Source organism: Sapajus apella, unplaced genomic scaffold (assembly GCF_009761245.1).
Source record: "Sapajus apella isolate SASKATOON/1434 unplaced genomic scaffold, GSC_monkey_1.0 scaffold4, whole genome shotgun sequence".
Classification (NCBI taxonomy): Eukaryota; Metazoa; Chordata; class Mammalia; order Primates; family Cebidae; genus Sapajus; species Sapajus apella.
In genome coordinates this window covers 25352460-25377071 of record NW_022436944.1, presented here as the reverse complement: position 1 = coordinate 25377071, position 24612 = coordinate 25352460, and the positions used below count along the sequence as shown (strand labels likewise).

Below are 24612 nucleotides of genomic sequence, written 5' to 3'. Positions count from 1 at the left end.
AACGGTCATTGGGGAAGTTCCTGCCGATGGCCTTGATACTTTCAGCAAAAATGTGAGAAGGAAGTGCAAGGTAGGATTGGTGTCTTGAGAAATGTGGGAAAGTCTTTAAAAACTCCTGAGTCACCAACGGACTACCTATGAGCCAGAGAATCTAATGTTACATTGATATATTGGTTTTATTTTATTCTATTGTTAAAATAGAGAGTCTCACTTTGTTGCTCAGGCTGGTCTTGAACTCCTGGCTTCAAGCAGTCCTCCCCTGCCTTGGCCTCCCAAAGTGCTGGGATTACAGGCATAAGCCACTGTACCCGGCCATTGCCATATATTGAGTTGATAGGAATGGCATGGAGACAAAGATTCTTGATTTTTCTTACGCCACCTTATTCTTACTTTTCTGCTACTTCCATAGTTGCTTTTATATTCAGCTACTGAGTCAAATATTACTTGGGCATTTTCCTCTGCTTTTATTCACAATTGAATATTTTGGAGATTATCATTTTTAAGTTGTAGGAGAAATGTATTAAAAAAAATTTTTTTTACTAAAATATTTTGTTTACAGGTAACCAGGTCCAGTAGTTACACCAGAAAGTCCCAGTTCCAGGTAGAAGAGGAGGACATTGAAAAGCTAGAAATCAGGTATGTGCCTTGGGGTTTTACAGAATTGCTTTTTTGTGTACCAAAAGAAAATCCTAAATTCAACTGAAAAAGGTAAACCGGCTCTAATAGAATTCTCTATAACAAGTTGGTTGATGAAACTTACAGGAATACAGTATGCATCTAATTTAAATCCAGATTATCTTTCCAAAATCCGATTTGTTTGCAGAAATATTCAAGTTGTATTTATTTTATAAACAAGGATGATCTAATTTTCATCTGTTTTATTGTATTTTTAATTTTTCCCAAATTTAATTGTTCCTTAAATTTCTGGATTGTAGTGTAATGGATGGAAAGGAAGTTATATCTCAGCCAATTTAGAAATAATTTTTTATTCTTCTTAACATATCTGCTGTCTAACAGAAATTTCAGTGAGGTAAGAAGGTTATTCAACAGGTGCATGTGTTTGAAGTTTGTGCTATTTCCTAGGTCTTAAATATCTATATTCTTTGGGATGGAAAAATCTTATAAATGCATGTGTAGGTGTGATGTTAACCGTGTGTTCATCTAGATGATATATTAATCATGTGTTTGGAGTGATCAGGTAATGTATTTTTCTGATTTTTCTCTCTATATATATAAATTGGTTATAATCTAGAGAGAAACCGTAGTCTTGGGTTGGTTTCTTTTCTCAAATTCAGTGAAGTAGCTCTGTAGTCCTTATTGCTATAGGTTAAAATAAAGCCTCAACTTTTATTTTTTTTTTTATTTATTTTTTTTTTTTTTGAGACGGAGTTTTGCTCTTGTTACCCAGGCTGGAGTGCAATGTCACGATCTCGGCTCACCGCAACCTCTGCCTCCTGGGTTCAGGCAATTCTCCTGCCTCAGCCTCCTGAGTAGCTGGGATTACAGGCACACGCCACCATGCCCAGCTAATTTTTTTTTTTTGTATTTTTAGTAGAGACGGGGTTTCACCATGTTGACCAGGATGGTCTCGATCTCTTGACCTCGTGATCCACCCGCCTCGGCCTCCCAAAGTGCTAGGATTACAGGCTTGAGCCACTGCGCCCGGCCAGCCTCAACTTTTAAACTAAGATACTTTTAAGTCCTTTTAGACTATCTAAAATTACTTTTTGTGCTTTTTAAAATAAAAGCTACTGTAGTATTTTGCTTCTCTAGTCTGGATAGTAAGGTATGTCTATGGTATTGCTAACATCTTTTACTTTTAAGCATGTAAAATTAATGCTGTAATACAAATCAAAGTAATTTAAAGCTGTTTTGTGGTGTGCACTCTCTTAAACATTGTTTGCAAAGCATAAAGTCACTTTTCAATTTTTAGGATTGACTTATGGAACAATGGAAACCTGGTCCAAGATGTTTTCCTAGGTGAGATCAAGGTTCCTGTGAATGTATTAAGAACTGATTCCTCTCATCAAGCCTGGTAAGAGTTGAGCATTTTAGTGAACTCCATTGTTTAATTCTCTTTAATATATTGTATACACAAATAAATGCTTACTCTGAACATGTTTTAAATTTGCTATGGAATAGCCAAATGTCATTAATATTGATATGTTCATTAATTCATTGTTGAAGAAATATAAGTATATTGTAAGCTTTATGACTTCACCTGTGGTACTGAGATAAAAGAACTGAATCACCTAGGAATATTTTTCTGCTTACAAAGTGAAGACTTAACTCTTAAGGAGAAAATGGGAAACATTTAAAACATTACATAAGAGTTGTTCATGTAAGAAAATGCTTTGTCACAAATCAGTATCTGCATTTCAGAAGTTTTATTAGTGGTCATCGTAACTGTGGATATTTGAAAGCAAAGGATGTTATTTAGGGGACTCAGTTATTTATGGGAACTAACCACTGTTTTTCCTTTACCGCACCCCATTGAAATGCACTGTAGATGGCCCTGATGTTTTGAATATCTAAGGTCTAATTTTGTTGAGCTGGCACTTTTTACGGCTCTTGGTGTTCAATAATGACTACGATATTATTTTACTCTTTAATGACTAATAAAACTTTAAACTGATGTTAAATTAATGTTCAGACATTAAATTGAGCTAGTTTCCTTAGCAGAATCACTATGAAACTATTGTTTTTTTCTGTCTATAGTGCTTAAAAGCGTGTGTATCCTTTCAGTAGGTTGTCCAGTATCTCTCTCGGTAGATTTGGGTTTCAACTGGATATAAATGAACATGCCTTTCTCATTTGCCTTTTAAGGAGCACTTTCTGGAACTCAGTTTCTGCTGCCTGAAGAGGAGTGTTTAGGTGTTTCTTACGGGTATCAGTTTCATTCGTCCCTAAAAGAGCCTGCCTCTTCTGATTGGCCATCAGACATCTTCATTTTGGAGTCTTGTCCTGGAGCAGTTATCACTTGTAGACTGATTTGGAGACTCAATATTTATTTTATTTTTGCCTCTTCCTAAGGCAGACCTAAGATTTATGGTCTTTATGTTGGTATTTTGTGTATTATAGTTTGTAAAATGCATCCACAGAGGGGGGAAAAAATCAAACATAGTCACTATGAACCATTGGCGAAAATTCAGGACCTGTCATCCTCCCCCTACACCATGTCTTCCTCCTTCCGTAAAATAGCCTACATTTTAAAATCAAAATTTCTGAGCTCAGTTTGTCAAGTTTTTAAAATTATATTCCAGACCACTCAGTACAGAAAAGAAAAATGAGCTGTTGTCCCTCCAGTCCCCTCAAAATGATCTTGAAATGTGCCACATAATCTGTTTTTTAAGCAAGACTGTCTCCAGAGATGCTTTCCAAATTTGGCAAAACTTCGTGCAGGTTCCTTGGCAGTATGTAAGAACATTAACAAACTAATTGTATTTCTGTAGCTATTTTTGGCCCATGATATTTTAAAGTAACCTTCCAGAAGTATAAATGCTAAAATTTATATAGCATGAACTAGAAACATCTGGTAATTCATATATACTTCCATAGTTGTAAGGAAACATAAAAATGTGAATGCCATTTCTTTTAAACTGGAAATAAAACGCTTAACCTCCTCCATCAATTGTAGAACCATAGCATCCCCTTGTGGGATTGTTAATAACTGCATGAAAACTCAAGATATATTCACCCTCAGGATTTCAGGCAAATTCTTTCTAATCTTGATGTTAAAGAAAGAGTTAGAGTAATCAGTAGTTTAATTCTGTTGTTTGAAAAGTCTCAAAATAGATATAAATGTCTTTTCAGTTGTAATTTTTACATTTGAAGGTAAGATTCAAATAATAGATAAAGTTACTGGGTTTTTACATTTGAAGGTAAGATTCAAATAATAGATAAAGTTACTGGGTTTTCTTTTTTATACATGATTTTAGACTAGATTAATATTTGATATGATTTGACTTTCTAGTTTGTTAATTTTGACACCTTTTGTTATCAAACTTTTTTTTTTGGTCTAATGTTTTTAACGTATCTTCTTAATTTTTGAATTTAGAAAGTGTAACAAGTCTCCTATCTTCAGAAAAAAATCCATTGATAATGGTTTTCTTGATGGAACCAGAAAAATGATCAAATATTAATATAACTGCCTCTTTATTCTCTCACTTATGTAGCATTATGTACAAATAATTGTGCTTCGGGTTTGTCTACCTCAGTTTTAATTACACTGATCTTATGGTTAGCATTTTTTAAATGCTGATTTTTTTCTGTTAGGGGACTGTCCAAAGAGCTTACTGTTGAGAGCATGAAGATTGCTTTTATGCCTAATTGTGAATAAAAAATTCATGTGTAGAGCAACCGAGTGCTACTTTCCGTTAATAATTTCCCTTTATCTCCTGTTTCTTATTCTTTAAAACTGAAATATTTCATTCCAAAAGTGACAAACATATATATATATATATTTGAGTTTTTTGTCTTGTTTTCGCTTAGAAATTCCAGATGTTTCTGAACTATTTAACAAATCTTGAGCCTTTTCTCTTTAGCTCCAATTCATACAGGATTATTTAATTCACAAGGATCCTTCAGGTAGTTTATTAAATTGAGCCTTTCTAATAATACTTTAATCACATTTATATAGTTAGGCAAATAACTATCGATAGTTATTATGCATATATTTAAGTGGTAATAGTTATATACCATATATATAAATGTTACATGTGTAACATTTACATGGTGTTTACCGTGTGCCAGGCACTATTCTAAGTGCTTTACTTATAAAACCTCTTTAGGGTTGTTGTAGGGTTTTAATGTGCTAAGATACTATTAATACTCCTTATTTGACAAATGAGGGAACAAGCACAGAGAAATTGAGCAACTCGTCCAAGATCAGACAGCTGGAATTTGAACCAAACTGTCTGACCGCAAAGTTTGTTTTCTTAGCCAATGTACTGTAAGTTTGAACTTCGGCATATTTTTTATATATTTAAAACTCAAAAACATTCTCTGTTTTAAGCCATTAGCAAAGGTTTGAATGCCCCTTGCTTATACAATATTATTTAAAAGAGAATTGGAAAGGTCCCTACTCATTTAAAAAATGATCTTTTCAAGGATGGGCAAAACAACGTGTTGTGAAATTTTGTATTTTTTTTTTTTTTCGAGTAGACATAGATGAGATACTTTGTTTATGGGGATTTCTTATCCTGCAAAGAAAATCCAAGGAAACAAGTTTAGAACGTATGGCAGGAGTGAACCCTTCTGGAGTTTTTAAGCATCCCAAAACAATGTATACATAAAAATGAGGAATTGGCATAGCACTGCCCTAATTTCTCTACATAGAACAATACTATGTTAAGACTGTAGGCCCAATATTTTTTAGTTTTATGAGAGAGTAAAGAGGGATGTTATATCCCTTCCCTAGTTATTTGGAGCTAAAGGAAATAAAAGTTATGCTCTAAGCAAAATTTCTATAGAACAAACCAAAACAGAGTTTGTTTTGACTGTAAAGTGTGGAGACCTGTTTAAGATGGATCGAGATGGTCCCAGAGAGGCAGAACCAGTTGTAACTGAATAAGTAGCACAAGTAATGTTACTCTACTGTGCATGGAAAATACCAGTTCAATAGAAGGAAAAGATTCATCTAGAGTAATAAAAAAGGATTCCAAAGAGGTAGGCATGATACTGCCTCTTAAAGCACAATTGAGGGGGAAGGGGATTCTGGTCCAGAATAATGACTATTTCCGTGGCAAGACTATTGTCTCAGCTGAGAGATTCTTAAGGCTGCATAAAACCCCTTGTCATGCCTCTGTACTCACCACAACACCTTTTGATAATTTACCTTTCCAAATAATCTGCCACCAGGTAAAAAACTACAGCAAAACATATAGGTGAAAACATTATGGTAAATGGTGATAATTGTTGTAACCAAATGATGAGCACATGGGAGTGGCAGTAAGAAAGGGTGTTCATTATTATTATTATCACTCTTCTCCCTACTTTTGTAAGTGAGCATTTCCATAATAAAATGCATTGGTCACTTAAAACTGCAGATACTTATACCACTTGACTATATTTCTTTTCATAAATGTAATAATTAGCTTGCTTTTAAGTATATCAGACTCTGCACTGGTCATTGCATTCAGGTGCACCTTATTTTTTTGGGTCGCCCAAGCTGGAGTGCAGTGGCATTGTCTTGGCTCAGTGCAACCTCTGCCTCCTGGGTTCAGGCAGTTCTCCTGCCTCAGCCTCCCTTGTACTGGGATTACAGGCACCCGTCATTGTGACTGGCTAATTGTTGTATTTTTGTAGAGACAGGGTTTCACCCTGTTGGCCAGGCTGGTCTCGAACTCCTGACCTCAGGTGATCCGCCAGCCTTGACCTCCCAAAGTGCTGGGATTACATGTGTGAGCCACTGCACTTGACCTTGAGGTTCACTTTAGATGTGCTGATAAAATGAAGTCTCTGAATTTGCAAGGTTGCAGAACATTCCCTGGATTGTGAAAAATTGACCCAAGTATCAATTGTCAGGATGCTTAGTCATCAACAAGCTAAACTTCCTGATATGGTTTGGCTGTGTCCCCACACAAATCTCACCTTGAATTGTAATCATCCCCAAGTGTCAAGGGCGGGGCCAGTGAAGACAATTGAATCATGGGGTGGTTTCAAATCCTGATATTTTCCTTGTGATAGTGACTAAGTCTCACAAGATCTGATGGTTTTATAAATGGGTGTTCCCTTGCACAAGCTGTCTTGCCTGCAGCATGTAAGACGTCCCTTTGCTCTTCTTTGTCTTCTGCCATGATTGTGAGGCCTCCCCAGCCATGTGGAACTATGAGTCAATTAAACCTCTTTCCTTTCTAAATTATCCAGCCTCGGGGATGTCTTTATTAGCAGAATGAGAACAGAGTGATACACTTCCCTTAGAGGTACTTAAAGCACCTCTAAGAGACTTTTTTCTAGTTATTTAATCGGCCTTATCTTTACATCACTATTTCTTAAATCAGACAGTGGATGTTCTGAAGGTTGATCTTCCAAGACAGGAATTCATCTTTTGTGGGGTAGTGATGTAATTTCTTCTTACATTAACCATCCCTTCATTGTTTAAGTTTGACTTGGTTAATTCACTGGTTGTCTTTTCTGTCTTTATCTTATCTTTCTCAGAGCTAATAAATATTCCATTAATGCCTTTTTCCTTCTATTTTTAAATAAATTAAGTCTATTAGAGGAGGTCATAGCTGATAAATATGTAAATTAAGTATTAAAACTACTGTTTCTTTTATAAAAATTATCTCAGCATTCCAGCTGAGTGAAAGAAGAGTGATAGAATTATAAAATTATCATTTTGATGATTAATGGCTCTAAGCTGTGATCATCAATGGCTGCTAATATTGTAAAAGGAGAAACAGTCAAACATTTGTGCCTCTATGTAGAACAACACAACGTTATCAATGAAGTGTCCTTGCCAGAACATCAGATCTGAGAACTAACCAAGCCTCTAGATCTAACTACCAAGATACAGGAAATACCGAGAGGACAAAGGAACATGGTAAATGACATTATGGAGGTAGAGAGAAGAGTTAACACAATTCCCAAGGTGGAAAACTCTATAGGACCAACAGTGAGGAATCTATAAATTAAAAGAGACTTAAGAATGCTGTTAAACAATTCTAATGTATGTGCCTTATTTGGATTTGAACAAACTATAGAAAACCATTTATGATAAGTTTGGGGAAATTTGAATAAGTGAATAGTGATGACTTTTTAAAAATATATATGAAATTATACCTGAAAATTGCTTTAAAATAATAATGCAGGAACAGGACCAGAGAGTAGGTGAAGGTATGGCTGAAACAAGAATAATCTTTTTTAAAAAATTCAGTGTATGTATTTTTAAATTTTGTTTGTCATTGCCTTTAGATAGAAAATAGAGAAGATGGCAGCTTTTTTCACATGTTAATTAGAAACTTCTTTCTAATTGCTTTTAAAAAGTGACCCAAGGCTTCAAAACCAAAGCATTCATTCACTCACTCCCTAGTCAACATCCATGGAATGTCTACTACTACGCCCATATGCCCTATGCTGACCGAACTACTGAAAATAAAATTGTGGGTTTAAACAGCAATGCTTAAAATGATTTAAACTGCTTAAAAATATTGCACCTGTGAATCCCTTTTAGTATTTTTAGGGAATTTCTTTACTACTGGGCTTTGAAATTTCAAGCTTTAGAAAGGCCCCAGCTCAGGATTTATAAAACTTGGAAACTATGAGTAAAGATAAATAATTCCAGGCTGGGCATGTTGGCTCATGCCTGTAATCCCAGCTCTTTGGGAGGCCAAGGCAAGTGGATCACGAGGTCAGGAGTTTGAAACCAGCCTGGCCAACATAGTGAAACCCCGTCTCTACTAAAAACATGAAAATTAGCTGGGTGTGGTGGCATGCGCCTGTAGTCTCAACTACTCAGGAGGCTGAGGTGGGAGAACCACTTGAACCCAGGAGGCCAAGGCTGTACTGAGCGAAGACCACGCCATTGCACTCCAGCCTGGGTGACAGAGTGAAACTCCATCTCAAAAAAATAAAAAAAACAGTCCTAACAGTCTGTATTCCTAGATAAAATATATAACTTATTTGTCAAACAGTATAGGAGAAAAGTTGACAGTATTTAAAATGCATTTTAATGTATTTTAAAACTTTTTAAATGTATTTTTCAAACTAAAATGTATTCTTAATATATTTTATGTGTATTCACAAAATATAAGAAAATGAAATTTGTGTCACAATTGTGACATGATACCAAAGGAGAGAGTCTCTTCCTTTACTGTAGCAAGTATATACCATAGAGGCAGTGAGTAAGAGAGGAACAGAATAGAGCAGTAGCAAGATGAAAATGGAAAGACAAACTCTTCCTCAGTATACGTAACCAGTGCTATAAAATTTGCTGTGCATAGTACAAATGTTGAACAATTGTATAAACAGTGGTTGAGGGTTTTCTGCAAATAATAAAAGAAGTGTCAGTGCAGATTATTCTGAGAGAAGAATGACAAAGAAAATCTACAAAAGCATTTTAGCAGAACTTGGGTAACAGGACTGAGAGAATTTCCTAGAAGCAAATAAATAATTTTCCCCAGTCTCTTAGTAAGGAGTGTTAAAATTAAATTCAAAATTTTAATGTTTGTTGTTTATTGTTTTCTGAACACAATTATTTTTAAGTTACTTATGGCCTATTAAGCCACTTCACAAAACAGTACAATTATGTAGTCTCAAAGAGTTAACTAGAAAGTGCTTGCAGGTGGGCGGGGCACGGTGGCTCACGCCTGTAATCTCATCACTTTGGGAGGCTGAGGCAGGCAGATCACAAGGTCAGGAATTCAAGACCAGCCTGACCAATATGGTGAAACCTCACCTCCACTAAAAATACAAAAAAATTAGCTGGTCAGGGTGGCACAAGCTTGTAATCCCAGCTACTCGAGAGGCTGAGGCAGGAGAATTGCTTGAACTCAGAAAGTGGAGGTTGTAGTGAGCCAAGATCTTGCCACTGCACTCCAGCCTGGGTGACAGAGTAAGATTCTGTCTCAAAAAAAAAAGTGCTGAAGTGCTTACAGGTAAAAAAAAACAACAAGATGCAGGAAAGTAGAATATAACATTTTTGTAAACAACTAATAGGCTTAGAACTCATTTATAAATGTGTATATATGCACACATTTATAAAAATCTGTATAAAATTATATAAGCCTGAAGAAAATAGAGAAGGGTCCACAGTAGGTAGTTAACAGGTTCCTAAGAGAAGCGGAGGTGCAGAATGATAATGTTTTGAAGATAAGAGAAAACCAAAGTTAAAAAAGAAAAGAACTTTAAAGTTCCTTAAAAAAACAAAAACACTGATTTGATGACATTGTTTATATATGTATGCATTATTACCTATTTGTCTATATGTAATAAGAATTTTTAAATTTTAAATAAAGAAGATTCTGGTTCAAAGAGTAATGAAAATAATAAGTGGTAGTCCACACAGGCTCTTTCTTGGTTCTTGAAGTTTGAGCTTTGCTACAAAAATAATCTTCATTCAGTTGCTTTTGTCCACCCTACAGTGTTTGTTAATTGGCAAGTCCAATTTTGTAAATTTAATTTGGGGTTATTTCTGAAAATACACTTTGTGGGCAATACAATGATATGCCACAGGAAAAAAATATATGCAGGTAAATATTTATAAGTAAATTCCCTTAATATATTCTAATTGTGATAGTTTCTGCAGCGTAATTTAAAATTATGCTAGTTTCAGTGTCCAAATAAGGATGTTATTAGTATTACTATTGAGCATCTGGCTGTACATAGTAACTTTTAAAATAATTTTGTTTTAGCATGTACTCATAAAAGACATATATAGTACAGTTTTTCTGCAGTTTAGTTTCTGGTTATAGTTAAGTAAAGCAAAGATTCACTATTTTATATGCAGTGCAAGGGCATAACTTTTTAAAACAATGAATTATTGAAGAATAAGAATACAGTTAGGTTTTTTCCCTAGAGGTTTTTAGATATTTTGCTTTAATGGAATAAAGGGGATGAATTATTTGTAATTGGCGTATTATTTTAGAGAAATAATTTTTTAAGAGTTTAAACAATTTTTTAACTCCTGTAACTCCTGTGATATCTTGAATGATTAGCAAACTTTTTTTTTTCCAGTCCTAGAAATATGTATTTTGGCTAAGGCCAAGCAATTCTGAATTTTTAATGTCCAAATTAGTTGAGTTCAATTGTGTTTGCTTGCAAACTTAGGCTACTATAAGAGTAGAAATTGCGTTTCTCTAAACCTGATAGAGTCTAGAAAAAAAAAGATATTTACACTAACAACAAATCGTAAATTTCAAATTTAGGCAAGCATATTGCTGAGTACCCTCCAAAAAAAGGAAGTAAGAATTCTTGATTGTCATTGGTACTTCACAATTTTTATCAGCCTTCATCTAGTTTTGTTTTGTTTTTTAATTTTAGATTCAGGGGTACATGTGCGGGTTTGTTACATGGGTATATTGTATAATGCTGAGGTTTAGGCTTATTATCCTTTCACCCAAGTGGTGAACAAAGTATCCGATAGTTTTTCAACTCCATTCTCCTGTCTCCCTCCCCATGTTTGGAACCCTCAGTGTCTATTGTTCCCATCTTTGTGTTCATACATACCTAGTGTGTCACTCCCACTTACAAGTGAGAACACACGGTATTTAGTTTTCTTTTTCTGCATTAATTCACATAGGGTAATAGCCTCCAGCTGCATCCATGTTGGCACAAAGGACATGATTTTGTTCTTTTATTTTTTTTTTTTTTTGAGACTGAGTCTCGCTCTGTCACCAGGCAGGAGCACAGTAGTGCAATCTCAGCTCACTGTAACCCCTGCCTCCCAGGTTCAAGCGATTCTCTTGCCTCAGCCTCCTGAATAGCTAGGACTGCAGGTGCATGCCACCATGCACAGCTAATTTTTGTATTTTTAGTAGAGACAGGGTTTCACCATGTTGGCCATGATGGTCCTAATCTCTTGTCCTTGTGATCTACCTACCTCGGCCTCCCAAAGTGCTGGGATTATAGGCATGAGCCACCACACCCAGCCGGTTTTGTTCTTTTTATGACTGTGAACAAGATTAGTCTTCAGTTGATAATTGTTTAAGCTAGGTAATGGGTATGTGAGAGAGCTCAATATTCTCCTCTTTTGTTTGTGTTTTTAAATTCCCATGATAAAAAGTTTGGGGTTTTTTGTTGTTGTTGTTTGTTTGTTTGTTTGTTTTTTAACTCTTAGATTTCTGGTTTTGGTCCTGCAAACTTAAGTTTAAATTTTTGGATAAAGAATTTACTTTAAAACAAGATTACTTATGCATTCTGATAGACCTTACCTTTTTTTTTTTTTTTTTTTTTTATTTTTTTTGAGACAGCCTCACTCTGTCACCCAGACTGGAGTACAGTGGCAGGATCTTGGCTCACCACAACCTCCGCCTCCTGGGTTCAAGTGATTCTCCTGCCTCAGCCTCCCAAGTAGCTGGATTACAGGCACCTGCCACCTTGCCTGGCTAATTTTTGTATTTTTGGTAGAGACAGGGTTTCACCATGTTGGCCAGGCTGGTCTCAAACTCCTGACCCCAAGTGATCAGCCTACCTCAGCCTCCCAAATGCTGGGATTACAGACATGAGCCACTGAATCTGGTCTGTCTTTTCTATCTTCAACTAAATGCTTCTTTCTTAAATTTAGTTGGTAAAAATGTATTTTTGATAATACATTGGATTTTAAATGTTTTACCTTTTATTATCATTTTTTTCTAAACCTGCAAGCTAATCAAACTCTTACTCAGCTCATTTGAGATTTTAATTTCTGCATTATGTATGCTTTTTGTTTCCTGAATAAAAATGTACTGAAAGCTTTCTAATCCAATATATAACTAATATTAGGCCTCTGAAGATTAGTAACCTGCTACTTATGAAGTTTCCTAACCATAAATACTAAGTTGACTTTTTTGGATTAGTTTTTTTTGTAGCTTAACTCAACTTGCCTCATTGGCTTGAATGCATTTCCATCACATGGAATCACTTATATTTTTACTTTAGGTACTTGCTACAACCAAGAGACAATGGAAACAAGTCATCCAAAACTGATGACCTGGGGTCTCTTCGATTAAATATATGTTATACAGAAGACTGCGTGCTTCCTTCAGAGTACTATGGTCCTTTGAAAACTTTGCTGCTAAAATCACCAGATGTTCAAGTATGTTAAGAATCTTAAGGATATGATTTAACACAAAATGGCTAAAATAATTCTATAAATGATAAGGAAAAGATTTCAGAATATCAAGTTTTATTAAAACAGTAAAAATTATATATATACATATATATATATATATACACACACACATTTCTATTTATCTGAACCAGAGTACTGTGATTCCAACGTATGCCCCAACAGTCATCTCTGATAAAAAATTTAGAAAATTACCCTGTACCACAACTTTAGTCTCATTATTTCAGATACTTTTACAGGCTAGTGATTGAATAGTTAATAATGTTTCTTTGATTTTTGTGCTTGTTTTCTGCCTTCCTATATTTAGCCAATATCTGCCTCAGCTGCTTACATTTTGAGTGAAATATGTCGAGATAAAAATGATGCTGTTTTGCCCCTTGTACGACTGCTGCTGCACCATGATAAACTTGTTCCTTTTGCCACTGCTGTGGCTGAATTAGACTTGAAGGATACACAGTAAGAGCTATATTTTATTAAATGTTAATTACATGTTCTTGAAATTAGTTTGACCGATTGTTTTGGTAGTCTGAGTTTTTTTGTATTGATCAGCCTTACTGTAGAGTAAGCTGAAAAGTACTTAGCAAATAAAAGGCAGTTAAGCTATTAAACGATATTCACCTACCTAAGGACAATTAATGAAGGATGTTTTTCTTTAACTCAGGAGGAAATTTTATATGTTACTAATCTGTTTCTTAGTGTAATGATTCATGTGTCACAAGTAAAAACACCAGAGCAGAAGTGTTTTTTTCTTTATTCATTATGTATCACCCTTACATGCATATATATGACATTCTAAACAGCAATCAAGTGACTTCTTGTTCACATCAGAGTCTAACATGGTTGTTTTTTTTTACACACACAGACATACATGTACTCCACATTTTTGGTTCATAAATATGATTTGCCTTGTTTAAAAAAAACGTGTGTGGGCCGGGCGCGGTGGCTCACGCCTGTAATCCCAGCACTTTGGGAGGCCAAGGCTGGTGGATCACGAGGTCAAGAGATCGAGACCATCCCGGTCAACATGGTGAAACCCCGCCTCTACTAAAAATACAAAAAATTAGCTGGGCATGGTGGCACGTGCCTGTAATCCCAGATACTCAGGAGGCTGAGGCAAGAGAATTGCCTGAACCCGGGAGGCGGAGCTTGCGATCGCACCATTGCACTCCAGCCTGGGTAACGAGCGAAACTCCAACTCAAAAAAAAAAAAAAAAACGTGTGGGTGTGTATTGGGTTCGTTGTTTGTTTGTTTTTAAGATGGAGTCTCGCTCTTTCACCCAGGCTGGAGTACAGTAGTGTGATCTTGGCTCACTGCAGCCTCTGCCTCCTGGGTTCAAGAGATTCTTCTGCCTCAGCCTCCTGAGTAGTTGAGATTACCGCCACCACGCCCAGCTCATTTTTGTATTTTTAGTAGAAATGGGGTTTTACCATGTTGGCCAGGCTAGTCTCAAACTCCTGACTTCCCCAAGTGATCCACTTGATTAGCACCCCCAAAGTGCTGGATTACAGGCATGAGCCAGCACACCTGACCATTATTTTAATATATTTTTGTTAACTTTGAAAAACCTAATGGCAGCAAGCTTTTAAGTAAATGGTAAAAATTATTAAAATTGTAGGTAAAATTATTAAAATTATGCCTTCTAGTATGTCTTACCGATTTCAACTAAATGCTTCTTTCTTAAATTGGTCAAGTATGTTATATTATTGGTTTCACAACCTTTGTTTACTACACTTGGTTTCATCTCTTTCTATTTCAGAGACGCAAACACAATTTTTAGAGGAAATTCCTTGGCTACCCGATGTCTGGATGAGATGATGAAAATAGTGGGAGGGCACTACCTGAAAGTAACATTAAAACCTATTCTAGATGAGGTACAGAATTTATTTCCAACAATGAGTTTGTGGCCTTATGATAGTGGCTGTTTTATCAAGTGATGTATTCATTGGGAAGGATTCATTCAGTCATGTGTTACTGAAAAAATAAGGCTGCACACTTCAGAAGCACGTTATTTACTTCTTTGTCAATGGATTTTTACCTAAAGGGTACAGTATAGTATAAAAACATTATTTCTTTGTTATGGGATTTCTATTTTAGCTAGAGTTTCAAATATATGACACATACTTTTTGATATAGCATTTTAGAAAATTTATGTGTTATCCCTGGATAGGAGGTTTTACACTTTGTTACAACTTAAATTTCTATAATTAACTTTTATTATCAGAAAAATAATAGTTCTTTTCATTTGTCAGGTTACTTAGAAAAGAAAATTAACTGAAAAAATTATTTTTCAGATATGTGACTCCTCAAAATCCTGTGAAATCGATCCTATTAAATTGAAAGAGGGAGATAATGTAGAAAATAATAAGGTAAGTCCTTGCTATGTTAATATTTATATTGCATTAAAATTGGTCTTAGTGGTGTACACTTCTCCCACTTATGTTAAAATAAAGCCATATGGGGGGAAGCAATGCTGTTTATTCTTTACATAAGCCTTTACTATTAGCAGCATTTTCTAGGATTAGCTTTTAGAGTGTTATTTCCTCAGTAGTTTCACTTTATTTTTGTTCTTGTCTCTTTAGTAACAATAGTGAATGGAAGCTATAGCTACAGTTGCAGTCCCTATTCTGGCCATTCCTTTGGGCTCAAACTGATCAGCCTAAGTGACACACTGACTTGATCAGTCAGTAGTTTCAGTGGCCTCTGAAAAAACAGTGATTGTGTTAGGGTCACAAATTTTTATTGCAGTGGATAATAGTGTCAACAATGTCCTTGTGCTTGTGTAGCTGAGGTTTTTTTGTTTTGTTTTGTTTTCCCTTTTGGATCATTTTATTCCCTGTTGCTTCTTGTGAGGTTCATTCATAGATTGACCTCTTAGGCGTAGCAAATCTAAATTTAATTTATTAAGTCAGTATACACGTTGTTCTTTAACTGAATGAGTTTGGAAAAGGGAAACAATGCTTTAAAAAGTATTAGGTAGTGACTATCTAATAAATCTCATCTTCATTACATTTTTCTTTCATGAAGGCTATTAAAGATGTGTGAACATCAAAATCTTAATGTTTACCTTTTTAAATCCTGCAGGAAAATCTGCGCTACTACGTAGACAAGTTATTCAATACAATTGTAAAATCAAGTATGAGCTGCCCCACTCTAATGTGTGATATCTTTTATTCTCTGAGGCAGATGGCTACTCAGAGATTTCCCAGTAAGTGCCTTCTTTTACTAAAACATGCCATTTCTTTTTCTTTGCCTTTTTTTAGATATTAATTACATATTTGGTTTGTGTGAGATATTTCAGGTTTTTAAGTACAATCTTCAGTTTTTCAAAATGGTTCTAGCTTTCTCATAAGAAATCGGATTTATTTTTCTTGAAATCTCAAAAATACATATTTCATTTTATTTCAGTATAATACAACGTTATACAAAGAACAAAACAAAATCACCATTAGATTTAAGAAAGACAAAAATGTAGAACTGTAACATTATATAAATAAGCATTTATATCCGATGCTTATGAGAGTTAAAAATAAAAATAACCTTTGGTATTTATGCCAACTATCTTTTCCAGCTGCATGCATTCAGATAGTGAGACTATTTTGTTCCATAAAATTAACTAGATTTGTCAGTTTGAGAATGCTAATAAGGTATTGGTGGTGAGAGATTTTTACAGAAATGATCTTAGATATTAGAAACCTTTCTGTTGCAACATATGTAGCATTTTGAGATACATGTATCAGTAACTGGCATTTTTAATTTTGAAGAAGTAGCTATGTCAAGGTTTTGCTTAGAAACATTTCATAAAATTAAGAGTTACTGTCCCTGTTAATACTTACAATTATTCACATTTTAATATATCTCAGAAAAGTAAACAAACTTGGTATAGCTAGCTTTCCAGATCTATCTATAATGGGGGAGGTAGTGGGTAGGAGGGTAAGATTAGGCAGATACTTAAATTATTAGTCTTAACCAGCTGTGCAAAACTGTGAGTTTATTTCTGTAACCATCTGAAGAGATCTTGTAGCTTTTTCATGCTTTTTTAAGCTTGTGCTCACCCTGTGCACACATATGTACAGTTAACTGCCCTTTTGCTAAATTGACCCATTACCAAATTAGTGGAGCTGAGTTATCTGACTAACATCTAGATAAATTCAAATCTAAATGTCTTTACTAACTATAGTTGCAAATAAGACTAAATCTAATCTTCATAACAAAAATAAGGGGAACCAGAGATACACAGAAAGGTGAAATGCTCATTGAAATTATATTTTTGAATAGTTAGGTCATGATAACCATATTGACTACTTAGTAATACACACAGTATTAGCCTGCATTATCTCCTATTCTCATGTTCACAAAACCACATGAGATAGGGACTACTTCCATTAGGTGTGAAACTAAGGTTTAGAGAAGCTGAGTAACTTTACCAAGGTCTATGACATGGCCACAGGCCAGCAGGGCCTCAAACCTGGGCCTGGTCTACTCCAAAGTACATGCTGCCATTCACTGTACTCTACACTAACTGGTGATCTTGGCCTTAAATCTGCTTTAGCTGTTTAATTCTTGTTTGTATAAATGATCTTAAACACTTTATGTTATTAGATACATGTAGATGTATCTCCTTAGTTATGTTTTTGTGAACTTAACATGGTCTTCATATCCTCACTAGACTATAGTAGTGACAGTTTTGTTGCCATAAGTGTTTCATATTCTCTTGTTTTTGTCGTTCTTACTACCTTAGAAGACTGGGGAAAGGAGAGGTAAGAGGGCAGGGCAGACAGCACGTAGAAAACAGATATTATTAAAGGATGACAAATTAAACAACTTGTTGATGGTCACCTACTGAATGACTTAGAAGAGTTAAAACTCACAACAAACCCAAAGATTCTTTCCCTCACCACCTGTTTCACCACCATCTGTCTGATTGTTGGGTAAAGTTGACTCCAGTCCAAAACGAAAGTTGTAGGTGAATGATCAAAGCCACAAGTAGTCTTCATTTCATCTGCATTTTTATTTATGGACTATTGATAGCTTTTTTAAAGTAATTATTTCTGCCTAATTATTTTTGTTGCATAACCTTTGAAATTAAGATTTAGGGGGCAGTAGGGGAGAGGGCGTGGGAATTGAAACAAGAACCTAAGACTGAAAGCAGCCTGTATCCTACTCTTAAGGGATGATTCATTGTTACCACTAGGTAGTGCTAGATACACTTTTATTTTTGTTGTAATTTCAGCAATCTCTTCTTGCAGATAAGGAAAGAGGTATTTTTTCAGATTAAATTATTTCTGAAAAACTAGCAGCTTTGCCTTTTTTCATATTATTCCTTATTTCTTTTGGATTTTTTTAATCATAGTGTTTTTTTCTTTTAATTTAGTCATAAACCTCATGATCATTTCATCACCTCAGTACTTACTAGACAAATTATGTTGCTCTCCTAGTTTACATGTCTTTTCTATATTTTTTTATCATCTTTGTTTTTTAATTAAGTGTTTTTGTGCATGACATTTCACCATTTTTTTCCTGCAGATGACCCTCATGTTCAGTATTCTGCAGTGAGCAGCTTTGTATTTCTTCGTTTCTTTGCTGTAGCCGTAGTATCACCTCATACTTTTCATTTGCGACCTCATCATCCAGTAAGTGTTTGTTCTTCTGAAAGCTTTATTCCATTTTTCAAATTTTTGTTAAAATGAAGAAAAGATAAAATAAACCAATTTCACTGGGCTGCATTTTCTTATAACTGATACTTAAATGTACTAAGCATTTTTCTTGGCCATTTCAGTCTTTCAAGAGAGGCTAATCTATTTTTTTTTGTTAAAAGATGTTATACAAGAGTGATAAAAGGTTGTTAACTACTGAAGTTTTGATGAGTACAAAGGTGATTTATTATATTTTTCCATCTGCGACTGTGTGTGTTTGTAAATTTCCGTAAGATTTTTTTTTCATTAGTTACAGGTTTCATTTTGATAGGTTTTTTATTCAAATAAAATCTGCTTTCCTGATTTATTAAAATAGTTTAATTTGGCAGATATTTTTAAATTTCACAGAAATTTGAAGAGGCTCTTTTCTCTAAGATAGACATCTACAAGAGAAATTTCATTTAATTTAGAAACAGCATCTAAGATAGAATAGTGGCAATGAAACTGACAGCATATAATTTGAAAAATATTAAATAGCAGGTGCACTGGATAAGCATTAACAGTAAAAACAGAAAAAGAAACCAGGAATGCAGTATAGTGAAAGATGTAGGAAATTTTATTGGAACATAACTTGTTAAATATATTGATATTTTTACTTTTTATTCACCTGAGACAATACTGTAAACATAGGAGATTTGAAAATTTTTGGCCGGGCGCGGTGGCTCACACCTGTAATCCCAGCACTTTGGGAGGCCGAGACGGGTGGATCACAAGGTCAAGAGATCGAGACCATCCTGGTCAACATGGTGAAACCCCGTCTCTACTAAAAATATAAAAATTAGCTGGGCATGGTGGTGCACGCCTGTAGTCCCAGCTACTCGGAAGGCTGAGGCAGGAGAATTGCTTGAACCCAGGAGACAGAGGTTGCAGTCAGCCGAGATTGCGCCATTGCACTCCAGCCTGGGTAACAAGAGCGAAACTCTGTCTCAAAAAAAAAAAAAAAAATTTTAAGCATATAATCTTTGTTCTGGAGTCCTATTTAATTATTAAAAATGTAAATCTCCACTGCATAGATTTACATGTTTGTTTTTAAAATTCTTTATTATTTTTGCTATACTTCTGATTCCTTCTTATGTGGCTTATTTTGGCTGATTATTTAAGCTTTTATGTTCCAAATACTTTATAATCATATCTAATTGCTTTTAGTTGCTGGTTGGTAAAATAAATAATAATAATAGCCCACATTTATTTAGTGCTTTGTATTAGGCTTTGTTCTAACTACTTTGTTTTAACTTATTTGGTCTCCTAGCAATCCTATGAGGTAAATTCTGTTATCATCCACATTTGCAGATAAGGAAATCACAATACAGTAACTTTTCCAAGCTCACACAACTGACAAATTATGATTTGATCTTACTCAATTTGAGCTGGATTAAACTAGAATTCAAATTCAGTCAGTCTTTATCAGCTGTGAGCTTAATCCTATCCCTTCCAACCTCTTAGGCCAACATATGTTCAAGTACCTATAATGTATCGTTTCATGCTCAGTACTGGAGATGCAGTGATGAATAAGATACTCTTTGCCCTTAGGAAACTCACAGTCAAGAGGAATTGCTCATTAAATAATGTAGGGAAAACACATGAGTTTTAGAGTTAAACCAGATTCTGAGTACCCATTTCTGCTCTCAACGACTGCATGGCATTGATGCTCACTCAACTTTGTGAGAACTGAATAGAACCATGTTGCAGTGGCAGCACCACGCCCTTTCTTGCCAAAGAATAAATGGTCTGTGAGTAGCCCCAGCAGAGAGTGGGCCAGTGTCCTTTTGTTCACAGGGCTGTCCATTCTGTGGCTTTGTTACTAAAGCTGCATAGAACTCTGAGGCAATGAAAGCGTGGTAGCAACATTCTGGACATAAACAGAACTCCTACTTCTGAACTTGTGAGTCTGCCTTGTATTCATACTTGAATTTGTATATTCCTGTAACAGATGTTGGTGGATACTTAGGTTGGTTCCGTGGCTTTGTTATTTTAAATAATGCTGCAAGAAACATGAGTGCAGGTGCCAGGACATCTTTAAGAATGTTATTTTCTTCAAAGGCAGAGAATTGTAGGGACCTTTTTATTTTCTGAATAACTTTAATTTAGGTGTGTATCTATTTCATAAGTGTATCATAATGATCATATCCCAAACATCCCTTCTTTTCCAGATTGCCTTATATTCTGGTTTTCTCTTCCCCTTCACATTCATTGCCTGTTTTCAATGGAGGGGGCGGGATACTAAAATATTAAGGAATGTGAGCCAAAAATTAAACTAAAGCTTTTCTGGTTCTAAATTTTTCTGGGTATATCTTTAGATACAAGATACTGCTTACTTGAATCCTTACAACAAATAAAAATGGTCTGTGTTTTGATAGAAACTTCATACAAATGTATGGATTGGTGAAAATTCAGCAGGTATTTAAGCATTTAAGATATGTTCATTTTGTCTATGTAAATTATATCTCAATTTTAAAAAAAATGAAGGAACAAAGATTCCTGAGGGAACACCATTTAGTCAATTTTATATGCTCTTATATATTACTTCTTTCAGATAGATAGGCCTGAAAAACATCTTGGATAATAGACCCAAATAGTCACCCTCTGGTAAGATCCAGAACAAACTAGGTGACTTCACATTTCCTAAGCTGAATTTAGATCTTTTTGTCCATGGTGAAAAGGGTTAATTGCAGAAGCCATTTAAATTGAATATGTTTAGAGGTGAGCTGAGCACAGAAAATTTGGAACACCTAAAACTGCCATTTGAAGTTATAAGGTAGTAAAGTAGATGCCTTTGACATTCCAGAAGTGAATATAATTTGTCAGGTAATCCAAGGTGCATACCGTACAAAACAACTTATATATAATATTGATAAAATTATGGGTTTTGGCCAGGTGCAGTAGCTCATGTCTGTAATCTCAGCACTTTGGGAGGCTGAGGCGGGCTGATCATCTGAGGTCAGGAGTTTGAGACCAGCCTGGCCAACATGGCGAAACCCTGTCTCTACTAAAAATACCAAAATTAGCCAGGCGTGGTGGCAGGCACTTATAATCCCAGCTACTCTGGGGGCTGAGACAGAATTGCTTGAATCCAGGTTGTGGAGGTTGCAGTGAGTCGAGATCACACCACTGCCCTCCAGCCTGGGCAACAGAGCAAGACTCTGTCTCACAAAAGAAACAAAAAATTGTGGCTTTTAAAAGCACAACATCTTCATTAATTGCTTTGGGAAGAATTGTCTAGTATATATGGCTTCTTTAGTCTCTTAATTCCTTAGTCCAGTGAGTTGTACCCAGCCTTAGCTAGATTTTAGCTGTGTGTGGTTTGAACGTTTTTGAGCCATTGTTTTACAGCAATGTAGTCCATTTATTCTACTTTTTTATACAAATTATTTTCTTGAAAACTTAATAGTAGTTTTGGTCTTTTTTTACATTCTTTAGGATGCACAGACAATTAGAACATTAACTCTCATCTCAAAAACTATTCAGACTTTGGGAACCTGGGGGAGTCTATCCAAAAGCAAGGTAAGTCTTTATATCTTTTATTGTTTCACATTTCTAAATGTTGTTACATCCTATGATCCTTTCTCCTTGACTTACCTTCTTCCAAATTAAAAACAAAACAAAACAAAATACACACATACAGACACAATTCTTTTAAGTAGATGCTCTTTTAGTCACCTGTTAAGGAGGACAGTTTCAGACGCTGGGCATGGTGACTTGTGTCTTTAATCCCAAGAAGCTGAAGCAGGAAGATCACTTGAGGCCAGGAGTTCAAGGCTGTAGTGCACGATGATGTCACCTGAGAATAGCCACTGCACTCTAGTCCCAGCAACACAGCAAGACTCTGTCTCTAGAAAATTTTTTTAAAAATCGGTATAATGAGAACATTTAAAAAAAGAAAAACTGGATAGTTACATGTAAACTGCTAAATCTGAAATAGGGAGAGCCTAGTGAGGAGGTGCAGGACAATCTGTCTGCCTGCCTGCCTGTGCCGTAATCGCATGACAGCTTTGAAAGAAGTCTTCCACTCCAAGCCCTGTATCTCTCTGGAAGTATATAATTGAGTCCTTTTAGGCCTTAATCCTCAGCTTAAAAATACATTTCATTCTATTCTTAATTCTCTATTTAACACATGTAAACCCTGTGTTTGTTCTTTCTTAGTCAAGTTTCAAAGAGACATTCATGTGTGAATTTTTCAAAATGTTTCAAGAAGAAGGATATATTATAGCAGTTAAAAAGGTATGATTATTTTATTCTGGAATTGTTAATATTTCTTTCATATAGCATAGGGGAAATAACATTTTATATATATTATTCTTATGACTCAATCCCCAGTTTAAATAATACTGTTTAAACTGTTTGTCAAAAAGACTTCCTTTTTCTTTTTCCTTCTTATACAAAGCTGTGCTTTTCAGCTTTGAAAATACCAGACTTGTATAAGAAGTTTTAAAAACAGCTACTTTTGCCAGTGCCTTAGAAACACAAGTTACAGAAGTCTACGGTTTGGATTTCTCAAAGTGACATTATTGGCTTTTGGGGCCAGATAGTTGTTGATTGTGAGGGGCTGGCTCATGCATTACAGGATATTTAGCAGCATCCCTGACCTCTACCCCTTAGATCTAAAAAGTATGCATCCTGCTTTGACAGCCAAACATGCCTCCAGGTATTGCCAAATGTTCTTTGAGGGGCAGACTTGCCTCTGGTTGAGACCCCCTGGTCTCTAGGGGTAAAGGTTTTGTACGGTGTCTAATGTATAGTGGACACTTAATTGCCATAGTAAAAAATATATGTATTATTGAACACTTAATAAACAATACAAATTTATGGTAGTAACCTGAGGAAAGTTACTATAAATTTACAAAAGCCTGTAATATATAATATCCTAACACGAGACCTGCAGCATACAGAAATCACTGTACTTAGAAGTTGACAATGTTTTGAAAGGATCTTTAATTTCTTGGGTCCTTAGTCCTGAATCATCTAAACAAAATATAGCATGATTGTAAAACCCTGAAAACTTAAAAAGAAAAGCTACCTTTAAAGTACTCTATCCTATATAGTCTAGAAGGTAGGAATTTAAAAAAAAAAAAAAAAAGGAAAGAAATGAATTATATCTAAACTGGGCCTGAAGAAGGTACTATCACAATCTTAATGAATCCAAATTAGCAAAGCCAAATGTTAAATACTTCATTCAATTTCTGTAGTGTGATTAGCAGTTGGTCACTAGAGTATTTTGTTGAGGTATATGTTTGGGCCTTTTTTTATACTTAGGATTCTTACAGAGACTTAGTAAGCGAAAATGATGATTTAAAAAATTAAAATCCATTGGAATATATTTCATCTAGAATAGTGCCTGTTTAACCAGAATTTTTTTTAAGCAGCCATTAAAGGCTTTTGAGCAGAAAGTCTTTCAAAAGAATAGGCAAAGAAAAAGCTGCCCTTTTATTTTTAGGACATTGTTGAAACACTTGTGGGATACCGTAGGCAGACTTTTATTGGCAAGATTATGATGTACTGTCTTTTGTTTGGGAGTTGTTTTTCCATGTTTTGTGACCTAGGCTGTGGTAGCATCTGATTTTTTTTCCCCCGATATAATCAGAATGTGTAGAGTTGATAATGCCAGTGGAGAAAGTATTTAAGGGTTCCAGGAGTTTAGTCTGTTCCAGATCTGCCCTGAGTCACCCACTCACATTCTAATTGACTGTCGCCATAGTATGCCTCTCAGACTTGGTTCTAGATTCCTAAGCTAGCATAGGATTTTTTGCCCTAATATCCTAGTTTCCTTTATTATTTAGTAGTTGCAACTGGATATGTACAGTGCTATAAATTGCAAAAGCTTGTGAAGCTTAATTTCTCATTTTATATTGGCCCTCTGACTAGTGACATTTACTATTGATGCAGAAGAAAACAGAGTAGAACTCTGAATTATACCCTATTTCCTGCAGATTTTCGAAAGGATAACCTGGATAGTTTTATAAACAAGGTGACCATTATAATTTGTTGTCTAAATCAGAACACTTCTAAGAGTGAAAAATACTATTAGTGATTATTCTGGGATAATAGGAAGGGTCCTGTTAGGGATGATCCTGAGCAAACTGGGATCTATAGTCACCCTGCCAATAGTCCATCTTAATTACTGGGTTTTTTTTTTTCCCCCACTTTATATCTCTGTG

General features: G+C 35.2%; 1 protein-coding gene across 6 annotated transcripts in view; it reads left to right on the top strand.

Annotated features, from left to right (window-relative positions):
- Window positions 1-24612, top strand: part of RASA2 (RAS p21 protein activator 2) — a 119560-nt gene that overhangs the window by 70287 nt on the left and 24661 nt on the right. For all 6 annotated transcript variants that reach the window (XM_032258832.1, XM_032258871.1, XM_032258868.1 and 3 more), the window contains exons 8-17: window positions 560-636; window positions 1934-2035; window positions 12577-12733; window positions 13074-13222; window positions 14524-14638; window positions 15059-15133; window positions 15849-15972; window positions 18291-18397; window positions 21878-21961; window positions 22601-22678. In XM_032258832.1, coding sequence (XP_032114723.1) covers window positions 560-636; window positions 1934-2035; window positions 12577-12733; window positions 13074-13222; window positions 14524-14638; window positions 15059-15133; window positions 15849-15972; window positions 18291-18397; window positions 21878-21961; window positions 22601-22678 — 1068 coding nt within the window. The remainder of the gene's footprint in view (window positions 1-559; window positions 637-1933; window positions 2036-12576; window positions 12734-13073; window positions 13223-14523; window positions 14639-15058; window positions 15134-15848; window positions 15973-18290; window positions 18398-21877; window positions 21962-22600; window positions 22679-24612) is intronic.